General features: G+C 40.4%; 1 protein-coding gene across 3 annotated transcripts in view; it reads right to left on the bottom strand.

Annotated features, from left to right (window-relative positions):
• Positions 1-4,776: 4,776 nt before the first annotated feature.
• The window catches only part of LOC138000465 (uncharacterized), a 60,153-nt gene continuing 52,512 nt past the window's right edge, over positions 4,777-12,417 (bottom strand). The window contains exon 18 of one of the 3 annotated variants that reach the window (XM_068846909.1): positions 4,777-9,458. In XM_068846909.1, the coding sequence (XP_068703010.1) occupies positions 9,301-9,458 (158 nt within the window). In that variant the 3' untranslated portion in view covers positions 4,777-9,300. The remainder of the gene's footprint in view (positions 9,459-12,417) is intronic. The other 2 variants (XM_068846908.1, XR_011123127.1) reach the window with 2 other exon arrangements.

The raw sequence follows: 12,417 nt of genomic DNA, 5'->3' as shown, positions 1-12,417 counted from the left end.
AACATGAAAGCGCAGAAGTTTTTGACTTATCAGCTGGTGACCTTCCTTGACCTGTCAAAACGTTTACGGCAACGAGCGCGCACTTGACAGGCTGTCGTGTTTACAGGAAGCATTCAGGGGTTTCACCTCCATTCAATATTCATCTAGATAAATAATTTGAGATGTCTCGTAAATTATTGGCGGCCAAGCGTAAGAGGTTAGATCAGAAAGCCGGCAAAAAGACAATCGGACAAACGCTACCCGCTCGCTGACAGATGAAGAAGACAAACTCTCAGGAAGTGGCTAGTTAGGTGCTTCCAGTTCCAATGCCCTCCAGAGAACCATTTGATGTTTTTTGTCTTTCCGCTTTCTTTAGCAAAACACTGCAAGAAGAAAATTTGTCACATTCGGGGATTCTCACAAACTGCTGAAATTCAAATATCCATGGGCAATTGACGACAATAGACTCGGCAACACATCTCCTTGCATGGCTAATTTCTCCCGGTCTTGTTAAGAAAAAGCATGAAATATTTTACAACACCATCGTAGAAACTTGTAAAGCATCTGTTTACTGGTTTTGATTGGAGTTAACGCCTTTAACAACAGTTTTAAATGTGAACAATTATTCTACGATCGCTCTTAACCATATGGTTGGGTCATGGAATCACGGAGCATGAAATTAATGGCTTTCAGGTATAGGGCTGCCGACTGCGTCAAAACATAAGGAAATCTATCGGCAGTTGGCAATACACGGTCAACTTCTTACTGCGGTCGCAAGCCTCACATACAGTATATTTATTTCATGCATGTATCCATAAAACGACGCAATAGTGAAGGTTGTGAACAAGCCTTGGGTTCGTCTCTTGTATTTTAGTATCACCCAACTAATGGACTAATGCAAATCCTGCATTTTAATTGGCTACGCTACTAGAGGACTGGCCCCAGTTGTTCAAAAGATGGATAACACTATCCATTGGATAGCGCAATTGAATTCGCTATTACTTATCCACTGGATAGTGATTTATCCTGTGGATAACGCTATCCACCTTTTAAACAACTGGGGCCTAGACTTTAGTAATAGTCCTCGAGTAGCGAAAAGCGTGACACATTCTTTCTTTTTAGTATATCTCTCAGATAGTACGCGCGCTGTAATTGGCTAAATTAGCGGGCCGTATTCTACAGTACGGCCCGCTGTACAGCCCGCTGAATTCAAAATTTCGACAAAAAATCATCGAGCGAGTTTTTCATGTCATTTCTGTTGCATAAACTTGTACTAAAAACTGTTTGAATCTTGCAAGCAACTATTTCAAACTTAACAGCCAAGAAGATATAATAAATATCTTACTAACCTCGTTTTCTCGGCCCGTACTGTAAGTTACGGATCCTCGTTTTTTCCCGTTGATTTATGGCCCGCGCGCTTCGCGCTTGGTCCATAAATCAACGGGAAAAAACTCGGTCCGTAACTTACAGTACGGACCTCGAACTCGGTTAGTAAGAGGTATCTATCTAAATATTTCTTCAACTTGCATTTCCTAGCTTTATTATTGCCTTTACTGTCCGACTAAAACAATTAAACCCTTCGACCTCAAGGGTCACGGGTCAATAGCCCATTTAGCTTCGCCTCATGGGCTACGGGTCTAATTGTTAATTGACTCGCCCTACGGGCTCGCTAAAATACAGCGAGGTTCGTAAAAATATCCCACGATACTACACGGTAAATCTCCAATGAGATATATATTTTTGGGGGATATTTAGGAAAAAACAACCAGGATATTTAGAGAATAATCGAGATATTTAGAGAAAAAAAATCGGGAATTTCTGGAAACATATTTAGGCGATTTCACGTGATATTTGTGTCTTGGCCTGACGTGAGAGGAGTGGAGAAACGAGTCATTAATTCTTAGCACCTTTGAGAATTTAGCATTAAGCCCTGGCCAAACTATCGAACAAAGTTGGATCCCACATGCAACATTGTTGGATGTAAATGTTGACGTAGTGGCAAAACACTATCCAACATTGCTTGACGAATTCAAGTTTAAGTTGGCGCAAAATTTAAAAATGTGGCGAAGCGTTATGCTACGGAAGTTGTTTTAGGACGGAAAGGACGTATTCAAACAAGGAAAAACCAAAGAATGATTAAGAGAACGTGTAGAAAAGGGTATATTCTTTGCAAGATACATTCGCGCGTAGGGGATGATGATTATGAGCTCGGATCAATTTGCAGGAAGTTTAAACGCTATTGAACCAGACTTCTCCAAACAGCGATAATGATTAGGTAGGCTAAAAGTGTCCCACAGACATGGCCTTGCTTCCTATTCGCTGATCAAGGTTTCTGGCTGTTCATCAACAACCACGACGTCCCCTTGCTCCTTGTCCGCCATCTCTGTTGCAAATGATGCAAGAAGCCTTGGCTTGAAAATAAGATAGCGATTCGTGATTGGCTAGCAATACGAACGTGACTCGATTCAGGACACAACTTTGTTGGAAGAGCGGCAAAACACTACAACATTGCTGTGTCAAACAGAATTGTTGGTTGTAATGTTTGATCAAAAGCAAACTCTATCCAACACTTGATCGAGCAAAAAATGTTGGACGAACATCTTCCAACATGGGCGGCCAAACTGTCGAACAATGTTGGATCGAGCAAAGTTGGAGCCTTCAATCCAACTTTGTTCGATAGTTCAGCCAGGGCTTTAAGCCCTGGCCAAACTATGGAACAAAGTTGGATTCAACGCTCCAACTTTGCTCAATCCAACATTGTTCGACCGTTTGGCCACCCACGTTGGATGATGTTCGTCCAACATTTTTTGCTCGATCAAGTGCTGGATGAAGTTTGCTTTTGATCAAACATTGCGAGCAACAAATCTGCTCGACGCAACACTGTTGCATTGTTTTGTCGCTCTTCCAACAAAGTTGTCTCCTGAATCTAGTCACGTTCGCGCTACTGGCCAATCACGAATCGCTTTTTTATTTTCAAGCCTAGGCTTCTAGCATTATTTGCAACAAAGATGATGGACAAGGATCAACAGCCAGAACCCTTGATCAGCGAGTATGAAGCAAGGCCATGTCTTTGGGGCACTTTTAGTCCCCTAATCACTATCGCTCTGTTTGGAGATTTCTGGTTCAATAGCATTTAAAATTTCTGCAAATTCATCCAAGCTCATTCTCATCATCATCATCTTCATCATCATCATCGTATTTTGAAGTTAACATACCCTTTTCTACACGTTCTCTTAACCATTTTTTGGAATTTCCTTGTTTGAATCCGTCATTTCCGTCCTCAAACAGCTCCAGAAGCAAGCGCTACGAGCGGTTTTCGTTTGAGTGTTAGCGTCATATTTATAAATTTAGCGTCAACTTGAACTTGAATCAGTTTTGTCGAGCAATGTTGGATACTGTATTGCCACTACCTCAACAGTTACATCCAACATTGTTGCATGTGGAATCCAACTTTGTTCGATAGTTTGGCCAGGGCTTTATAATCGAGCTGCGTAGAGCGCGGTGACCAGTATCCACAAGAATAATTTCATTTGAGCATCGCTTACTCGCCACCTTCATACTGGTCTTTTTTGCCGCCTCTCCATTTTTTCTTTCCTTGTTGTGCGACATATTCAAAAAATACTTTGCTTGCTTTTTGGTTGTCTTTAAAAGTTTTTACTAAAACGCAGTGTCAAATGCAGTGTGCTGGCCATGCAACTTCCCGCCAAAAAGACGCGCGTGTCCAGCAGTGCAACATTTCGCGTCCTCGTTTACGTCGAAAGGGACGGTCGTACGATAACTTCATAACCAAAACAACAATTTCTCAGGAAAACCGTGCTTTTCAGCATGTTACTGTTAAAATTTGATGTTTCAGGTTTAACAAATCTGTTATCATTTACTACGAAATTACTTGTACGTGATGCTTTCTGGTACAATCCTTCTTAAAACAGAGTAAACCACTGTCACTTCTTTGTGATGTCAGTCTGTGACCTGCATGGTAAAGATGTCAGACAATGGACCATTTTTACAGTTCTGTGCTTATAGTTACCAGGCCTCTGCTTTTCTTATGTTAATAGAAATTCGTGAGCATTACAACAACCCGGATGATTTACATAAGAAAAGGAATGAGGTTTGAATTAAAGCAAGGTCAACTCCTGCTTTCATTTATTCAAAGGCCTGGTAACTGAGCACAGACCAGTGAAAATGGTCTGTTGACAAAGTGTTCCTTTATTATAGTTTTTTCTTTGAAAATTGATGAATACCAGTGCCATTTGGAATGTAGGAGCAATTAACCATTCATCAAAATGTCCACCCCTAAATACTGTGCAAAAAAAGTAGAACACAAGTGGCAGGACTTCGTCTTAAGAAAAGTATTCTCTGTCTTTGAGTTGGCTCAATGAAAGCGAAAGCGCGTGTTGTGATGTGTGATGTCATTAGACAAACTTGCATGACCCGTGCGACAATTTATGATCCTATGTCCGGAGGTGAGTAAAAACGAGGCCCCATGATGTATGAGTCAAATGGTCAATGAATCATTGAGTCATGAGTCAATGAGATTCACAGTCAATATAGCGATAATTTATTGATTAAGCCTAAGCCCTCGTTTCAGTGATTATGCCTAAGCAATCTCTAAAATTTTAGCTTTCATTTTATGGGTTAGGGTAACTGCACTAACTCATTGACTCATTGAATACTTGATACTCAGTGAAAACACTTTTTTTTTCCATTTCCCTGACCATTGTGTTGTGTACACTTGCGTTGAGTGTTCTTTAATATTTATTTTCGAACAAGCGTGTTCTATATTGAGTGAACGAGCTCAAAACTAAACCTGCGTACGTGTTCTTATCGGCCGCTGTTGTCAATTTCGGCTCTCAGCCCGCGAGTAGAGCAGTTTGTTTTTCGTTTTGAAACCATTGAGTTGTGAACAATTTAATTTAATTTTCAAAGGAAATTTGTCTGCAAAGTACACAATTAAACGATTAATGCAACTTATAATTCACGGCTGTATCTTGCAAAATAAAAATTCTACAAGTGAAACAACTTTCATGTGCTAGAGAGTTTGATTCCCCATTACATGTTTCACACTGAAAAGTTTGAAAACGCTTTGGCAATTTTGTAAATGGCACTGATTTTATTCAACTTAAATATTGCACATTCGTGTTAAAATTACGGCCGTTCAAAGATTACAGCAATACTTTCCATATTATTGCACTAACACGTTGACATTTACATTGTTGTTCGAGATGCAAAGTGTGCAATTTCTATTTTTATTGCATTGTTGTTAACTAAGTAAGTTGAGTTGCAGTACTTTGGCATATAAAAAATTACAACTACTTTTGGGTATTTTGGAACTCTGATACAAATCTGCAAACTATGTATTATATGGACTGTCTCGTTGGCACTTAGAGATAGCTACTACTGGTAATAATATATAACAACATAAATTATTTGCTTCACTGCTCACTTCTCCTACCCCATACCAGTAGTACAAAAAAACATATGAATATATTATGGTCTGAATAAAATAGGCTGGTAGTTTTTGTTCTGGATATTCACATAGACCATATTTCATTAATATAGCGAATTTGCATCATTTCTTTAGTCATGAGAGAACCCAGCATGGCCATGTGAACAATGGTGATTTAATTGGGGAGCAGGATGAGTTTGGGTATTATTTTTGCAGGCAAGGATGTGGTAAAACCTACAAGACCAAGCAAGGCAGAAACAGGTGACTAATTATGACCATGGTAGTAATGGCAGCCAGTTGTTTAAAATAATAAAATATAAATTAAATGAGTAAAATGACTTTTTGGGTGTTCTTTAAGTTGCTCAAAAAATGTTGTTTAAAACTCAGCAATTTTTGAGAAAGTTAAAAAAAACACCCAAAAATTCTCTTCCGTGTTAACTTGTTTCTTAAATAATGAAGAGATGCAAACAATGACATCAGAGAAGATTCTTCTATTTATGATTAAATACTGATGGTTGCCTATTTCAGACATGAACGTGACAAAACATGAAGCTTCTGAAATCCGTGAGCCTGATCCACCAAATGATTTGCAAGTCAACACACTTGGAGAGAGTAAAGCCAAAGAAGACCACAAGTGGAACTACCAATGTGCAAGACTTAAGTACGGTTTTCTCATTGAACATCTGCAGGACCACACTGTGAAAGGGGGAGATGCAGGGAAATTCCTGGATTTTCTGAAGGTTGCACTTCTCCTTCTTTACTGTCACTATCGCGTAAAATATGCATATGTTGTGTTACTATTTCTGGAGAAGATTTATGCAATTTTACCAAAGGACATAGCGCTGGAGGTTCTATTAAACAGGTTCTTCAACAGCTTGGGAAAGGCAGGGGAAGACATTCCTTTAGACTTGCGGATGGAACATCTAAATAAACGGTTAAAGCTTGCAATAAAGCAGTTAGGTCCAAACCTCAATGAAAAGAGTGCCTAAGGGATTGCCCAGTCTCTTGAAGCCATTCTCATCCGAATATTGACAGAGACTGCAATATGAACCTAGATCTGGTTACCATAGCTCCAAATGCCTTGATAAAACAACATGACCATGACAAAAGATCTCTATGACGAAAATGTTTTTGAAGTTCAGGCAGGGATGGCTTATCCTTCTTTTGAGAAATTCAACTTGAACTTAACTTACCGCAGAAGTTCGACTAACGTGAGTTGTATCACTGGAGGTCTGTCTAAAGCATGGCAAACAATGTATTATAGAAATTAACTATTTCAATGGTCTCTGCATCACATGGACGGAGATAGATGCATTTGTAATCTTTATTTAATACTGGATAGCAATATGATGTCATTTTACAGTAATCTAATTTGCATGTTTCACCGGGTTTTCAAGCTTTTTGACCGGTTGACCCATTGACGGCCAGTATGCCTTAAAGTGCCACACAAAGGAGACTAATGTTGCGCAAGCGCCTGATGACCCTGAAAATCCCTTGAAATTCAGTCATATTCATTCGAAACCCACGAAAATGCGAAATGGCGAAATGACGGCTGTTTCCAAAAGGACGGCACACAATGAATGCAAAGCTGATGAGTCATTTGAAAGACTTGGATATTGCCTTATCTTTATGACCGACACTGGTTCAATACGGGAAACACGGCGAACGATCGCAAATGAAACGAAGATGGCGAGTCAAAAGTGTGGCGATGAACAGCAGAACTTACAAACGAGTAGGGGATAGTTTTGCCTTCCTGGCGTTATTTTTCCTTATTTAAGAGAGTTCAACTCAGAATGGAGTGCTTTTTAACAATACAGTAAGTCGGGTTTAAATTGAAATGCGAGTTTACATAAAAAATATGGGTAAACTGGCGTTTGAAGCGAGGACAACGATAAATCAGCCAACAAGATGGAGTCGCCAAACAAATGAGGTTTATCCCCAGTGTAAAAACCACACAACTGATGTCACAAGTGTGACCGGCAAGGTCTTTGCGAGAGTGCTACTACCAAGACTTCAAAAACGTGCAGACCGCATCTACCCAGAATCACAATGTGGTTTTCGCAGTGGACGTTCAACAACGGACATGATATTCTCAGTGCGACAAATCCAAGAGAAATGCAGAGAACAAATTAAAGAAGAACTCTCCACGTAGCCTTTGTGGACCACACCAAAGCTTTCGACATGGTGAGCAGAGAGGGCCTATTCGCTATCCTTCAGAAACTGGGATGTCCACCAACATTGCTTAGCCTTGTGAAATCGCTCCACGGTGACATGAAAGCCTCGGTCTCCTTTAAAGGCGCCATGTCGAAAAGTTTCCCTGTAAACAGTGGTGTCAAAAAAGGGTGCTACACTCGTTTCACACAGTGCCAGTGGCCTACAACGCCTGCTCAACAAATTTAGTGCAGCCTGCGCTGCGTTCGCACTGGTAATTAGCACAAAGAAGACAGTGGTGATGCACCAAGGTGATCCATCACCAATCATAGTTAACGGTCAAGAACTAGAAAGTGTAGAGAACTTTGCGTATCTAGGCTCCACTATCAACAGAGGGTTGACCATTGAACAGGAGTTGCTGACTCGCACAGGAAGAGCAGCCTCCACTTTCAACAGTCTACGTGAACGAGCCTGGCACAACAAATACCTGACTATTCGCACAAAGTGCCGCATCTATGAATGCTGCATCTTGAGCACTCTGCTTTACGGAGCCGATACCTGGATGCCTTCCATCTCCGTTGCCTACGGCGCATCATGGGGATAAACTGGTGGGATAGAATCACAAATGAAGAGGTATTATCGCGCGCTGGTAGCCGCTCACTGTTTCAAACTTTGAATATTCGAAGGATGCGCTGGCTGGGGCATTTGCGTAGGATGCCCGACGGTAGCCTTCCCAAAGACATTCTCTACAGTAAGATGTGCACGGGATCGAGACCCAGAGGTCGCCCTATGCTGCGCTTCAAAGACGTGGCAAAACGTGACTTGGTGGCCCTGGACATAGATACTGAAAGATGGGAAGACCTTGCTGAGGACAGGACAGGCTGGAGGAATGCACTCCGAAAAGCTGGCCATACAAAAACTAGCCCTGTGACACTAACACTGTTTGCCATATATATCGATGTCACACGTGTTACAAGTTCCAATCTGACCTAACATTGCCATATCTTAAATCTAACTACCCAATACATAGATTGTTAGGTGGGGTGATCACTAGATCAATAGATCACTATATCGATGGATCGATGGAGCCGTAGATTGATGGATCAGTAGATCAGTGGAATCGCTTGATCACTGGATCGGTAGATCGATGGATCGGTAGATAAATGGATCGGTAGATCGTTGGATCAGTACATCGATTTGTCAGTAGATCGCTGGATCCCCGAACGGTACGGGTAGATCGCTGGATCAGTAGCTCGATGGATCAGTAGATCAATGATTGATCAATAAACCAATTTGCTAATCATATCCCTAAATAATCAACTATCCCTCTGGGAAACCTACCCTGCTTGGCAGAGATTTCCTTGTTTTCCTTCTCTAGCGAGAAGGAAAGGAACCCTCCGCGAGGATCTCCTCGATGTCGTCCAGACCTTTGGACGAATAATTTAACTCTTCACCGGTTTAAAGCCAGTTATAACCAGTTTAAATCTTAACGCCTGCCCAATGGGGGAAGAGCTGAAGTGACGTTGCATTAACGTCACGACGCGCATGCGTGACGGAACATCGAGGAGATCAGTGCAGAAGCCTTGCAGGGGAAGACTAACGAAACCTCTGCCAGCAAGAGTAAGTGAAGCCATTCGTATGATTCGTTCGATACAAGGATTAAAACCCATCCGATTCCTGACATTTTCAGATACTCATATTGTCTTCTGTTGAACTGTTTGCTATTAAACATCCTTAGCCTCCACTGCATTCTTGCAAGAATGAAGACCACAATACTTCACAGCTAAATTTACTCGTTTCACTAAGGGATGCTGTAATGCTCGTGCTAGGCATTGATAAGTAGCATCAGATGCAAACGTTTCTTTCCATGTTCTTAGAACACCTGAAAAAAAAATCTAATTAATCACAATTTTATCCAAAAGTGACTTCATCATAGAAACCGGCAGATTAAGAATCCCTCTTCGAACAGAAAAGGAAGCAAACATGCATTAAATTGCGTTCCTTCATTCCATTCAACGAAAACCTCTTTCTTCCCGTTGTTGTTCTTACATCCGATTATCGTGTAACCAAACTCTTAATTGACGTCACGCAACTTCGCTCAAGAGGCAAGCCTCAAAAATTTCCTTCATGATGTACCTTAAAACTATTCGTACTATCCAACAATAACACATTCGATCCATTTACGTGAAAACAAAAGATAGAAAAAAACGAGGAGTAACTATTGAACCCTTCCTGTTATTAATTACTGTAACGTTACGACTGTAATACGATCGTCGAGATTACAATTTTAGTTTAGCGCTCTTGTTTTACATCTGAGGGCAATACCTTATTATAAGAAATTTTCGCGACTCTTAAATTTCGCGATTTTGCGGAATTCTTGTACTATGAATCTTTTTAACTTCGCAGTCTTTAGTAAGACGCTATTTCAAGGTATTTAACTGATCCTTGAAGCAAATAGAACAACTTCATTTACAATAACATCAAAATTTACAACAGGAGATGCAGTGACGGGTCTATATGAGAACAGTAACAAGTTCTAACAATCTTAAACAATTTTACACTTGTTCGTTAATTTTAGTCAATTGACCATGATCTCCATAGTCGTTTGGGTAAATTTTGGGATGGAAGCGGAGTCGTGAATCATGAATCATAGTTTTAAATCTTTTAAGAATCACGAAACTCGGGAATCATGACTAACAACGACACAGGAAAGCTGAACAAAATACATGCATGAATTAATTACTTCCGATCCAGGAAATGTACAAAATCGCTTTTGAAAATCATGATCATTGAGGTAAAAGGTGATTTCGCCTCGATCCTCGATTGTAAATGTCTTGGTATGAAGACGTTGCAATTGTGTCAGAATAGATAGAAACATGATTCTGTGAACTTTTTTAATGTAATAAACTCGGTCTTTCTTCATTATCAGCTATTATTGATGTATAGCTATTCACTTAATTTTCAGGTCATGTTATGATCGCGACACTTCGCGCCCAAAATGTTCCCACGTACAGACTTTTTTTAAACTTGCCACGCAGATAGGTAATGATGTACTTGTGTCAAAAAGGCAAAAAAACAAAAAAAAAAAAAAAAAGGACGTCACCGTGCTCGTTTTCGAGATAAGGTGCATTTTAGAAGCTTGCGTTATTTTAAGACGATCTAAGCTTACAGCTGTCAGCAATAGAACAAAGCTACATTAGTGAAATTTAGATCAGGTAAACGTACTCAATTCAACGTAACTATTACAACAAAATAAACTTTTGCAGCTGATGTCTTTTTCTGAGGTGAAAACTCAAAAGGCTCTGTACTTTTGTATTTTATTTCTTTGTGACGTCACGTGCAACCCAAGAATTGGCTATTCGCACTGTCACGACATTGCGTGACATTTCCGAGAAGACCTGGGTCTACAGCTATCCTATGATGCCGCACGCTTTCACGTTCCATTCTTGTGGAAAATGTTCGCGCCTTTGGCATGGTGTTTACCTTGGTCAACACTCATTGCCATCCCTCAAACTGATATTTCCCTTTCTATTCAAATTACACGACGTACAAGCATTTCAATGTGCAGAGAACATTCAGATTAGGTCGAGGCAAAGAGTTAAACCCGGATCGATGGGTTCTCCTTGCATATTCCAATATCCACTAGACTAACGAGACAAGCTCCTGGAAAATCGAAGTTTTTAGAGTATTGACATAGTAGTACCCAGCAAAACAAGTAAAAGCTAACGTCTTCAAAGTGATTTTTAGACCTAAATACTGTAGATCAGCGCGGCTTTGCTTGGAAACGCTATTTCTTGATGAAATAAAGCTCTAATTCTGCCTGTTTTCATTCTTTTTACAGCGACAGGCTTCTCATATTAAGGTGGGATATTGCGTCGTGTAATTGTAAGGAAATGTCCAATGTCAGTTTGACGGATTGCCATTAGTGTTGGCCGTTTACCTTAGTGGTCTGCGATGCATGACGCGTGCGTGACTTGCGCGAAAAAATGCGCAGTAGCGAAATTTTCATGCAAAAAGGTACCATGAGCGAATATAGGAGTGTTGCTCATTTCATCCACTGTTTCCGAGTTCATGTCGGTCTCCTCTTCAAAACGAGTCTAACCGGGTTCGTGCTCGATTTTGTCTGTAAAATTCCAGGAGTATTCAAGGAGTTTTCAAGAACAAGAAATCGAGTTTTCAAGGTGTCTTTATAAGAGGATTTCTATGCCATACATAGTGTTTCAGTGTTTTCTTTGCTGAAAAAGCCTCCCTTGATATTCCTTACCACATCCTGCAAGTTGAGTGCACGCACAGACATCTTAATTTTAGGTTTTAATGTTTCCCTAATAGTCAATTTTGGGCTCTGTTTTTGAAATGTCTCTTTTCACTTAGCATGATGCAATCTCAACAATTTTCACCCAAGATAAAATTCAAGGAGTTTTCAAGCAGTTTTCCGTAAAATCCTTTTTTTCAAGGGCTTTTCAAGTGCCCTTGAAGTCCAAAATTAAATTCCAGGGTTTTCAAGGACTTCAAGGAGTTCCACGAACCCTGTCTAAGTATGAAGTTTTCGTGGTAGTAATTAGTTTTACTTTAAATATGTATGAAAACTAATTTTCATAAAAACTTCGCACTTGTAATAGATTCACTTTGAAAAGGAGGCAGACATAGCGAGAAATGCACCTTGCGAGCCTCCCTCGAGCCTCCTATAGCTTAGTGGGAGAGCATCCGAACTAGTAGTCGGAAGGCAAGTCGTAGGTTCGACTGATGCAAAGGAGCACTTGGATTTTTTCCGAGTATCCCCGAGTCACCACTGACGAGTCTCCTATAGCTCAGTAGCAGAGCATCCGAACTAGTAGTCGGAA

The sequence above is a fragment of the Montipora foliosa genome, chromosome 4 (assembly GCF_036669935.1).
Source record: "Montipora foliosa isolate CH-2021 chromosome 4, ASM3666993v2, whole genome shotgun sequence".
NCBI lineage: Eukaryota > Metazoa > Cnidaria > Anthozoa > Scleractinia > Acroporidae > Montipora > Montipora foliosa.
Note: the sequence above shows the minus strand (reverse complement) of the source record. Positions and strands in the feature narration are given on the sequence as shown.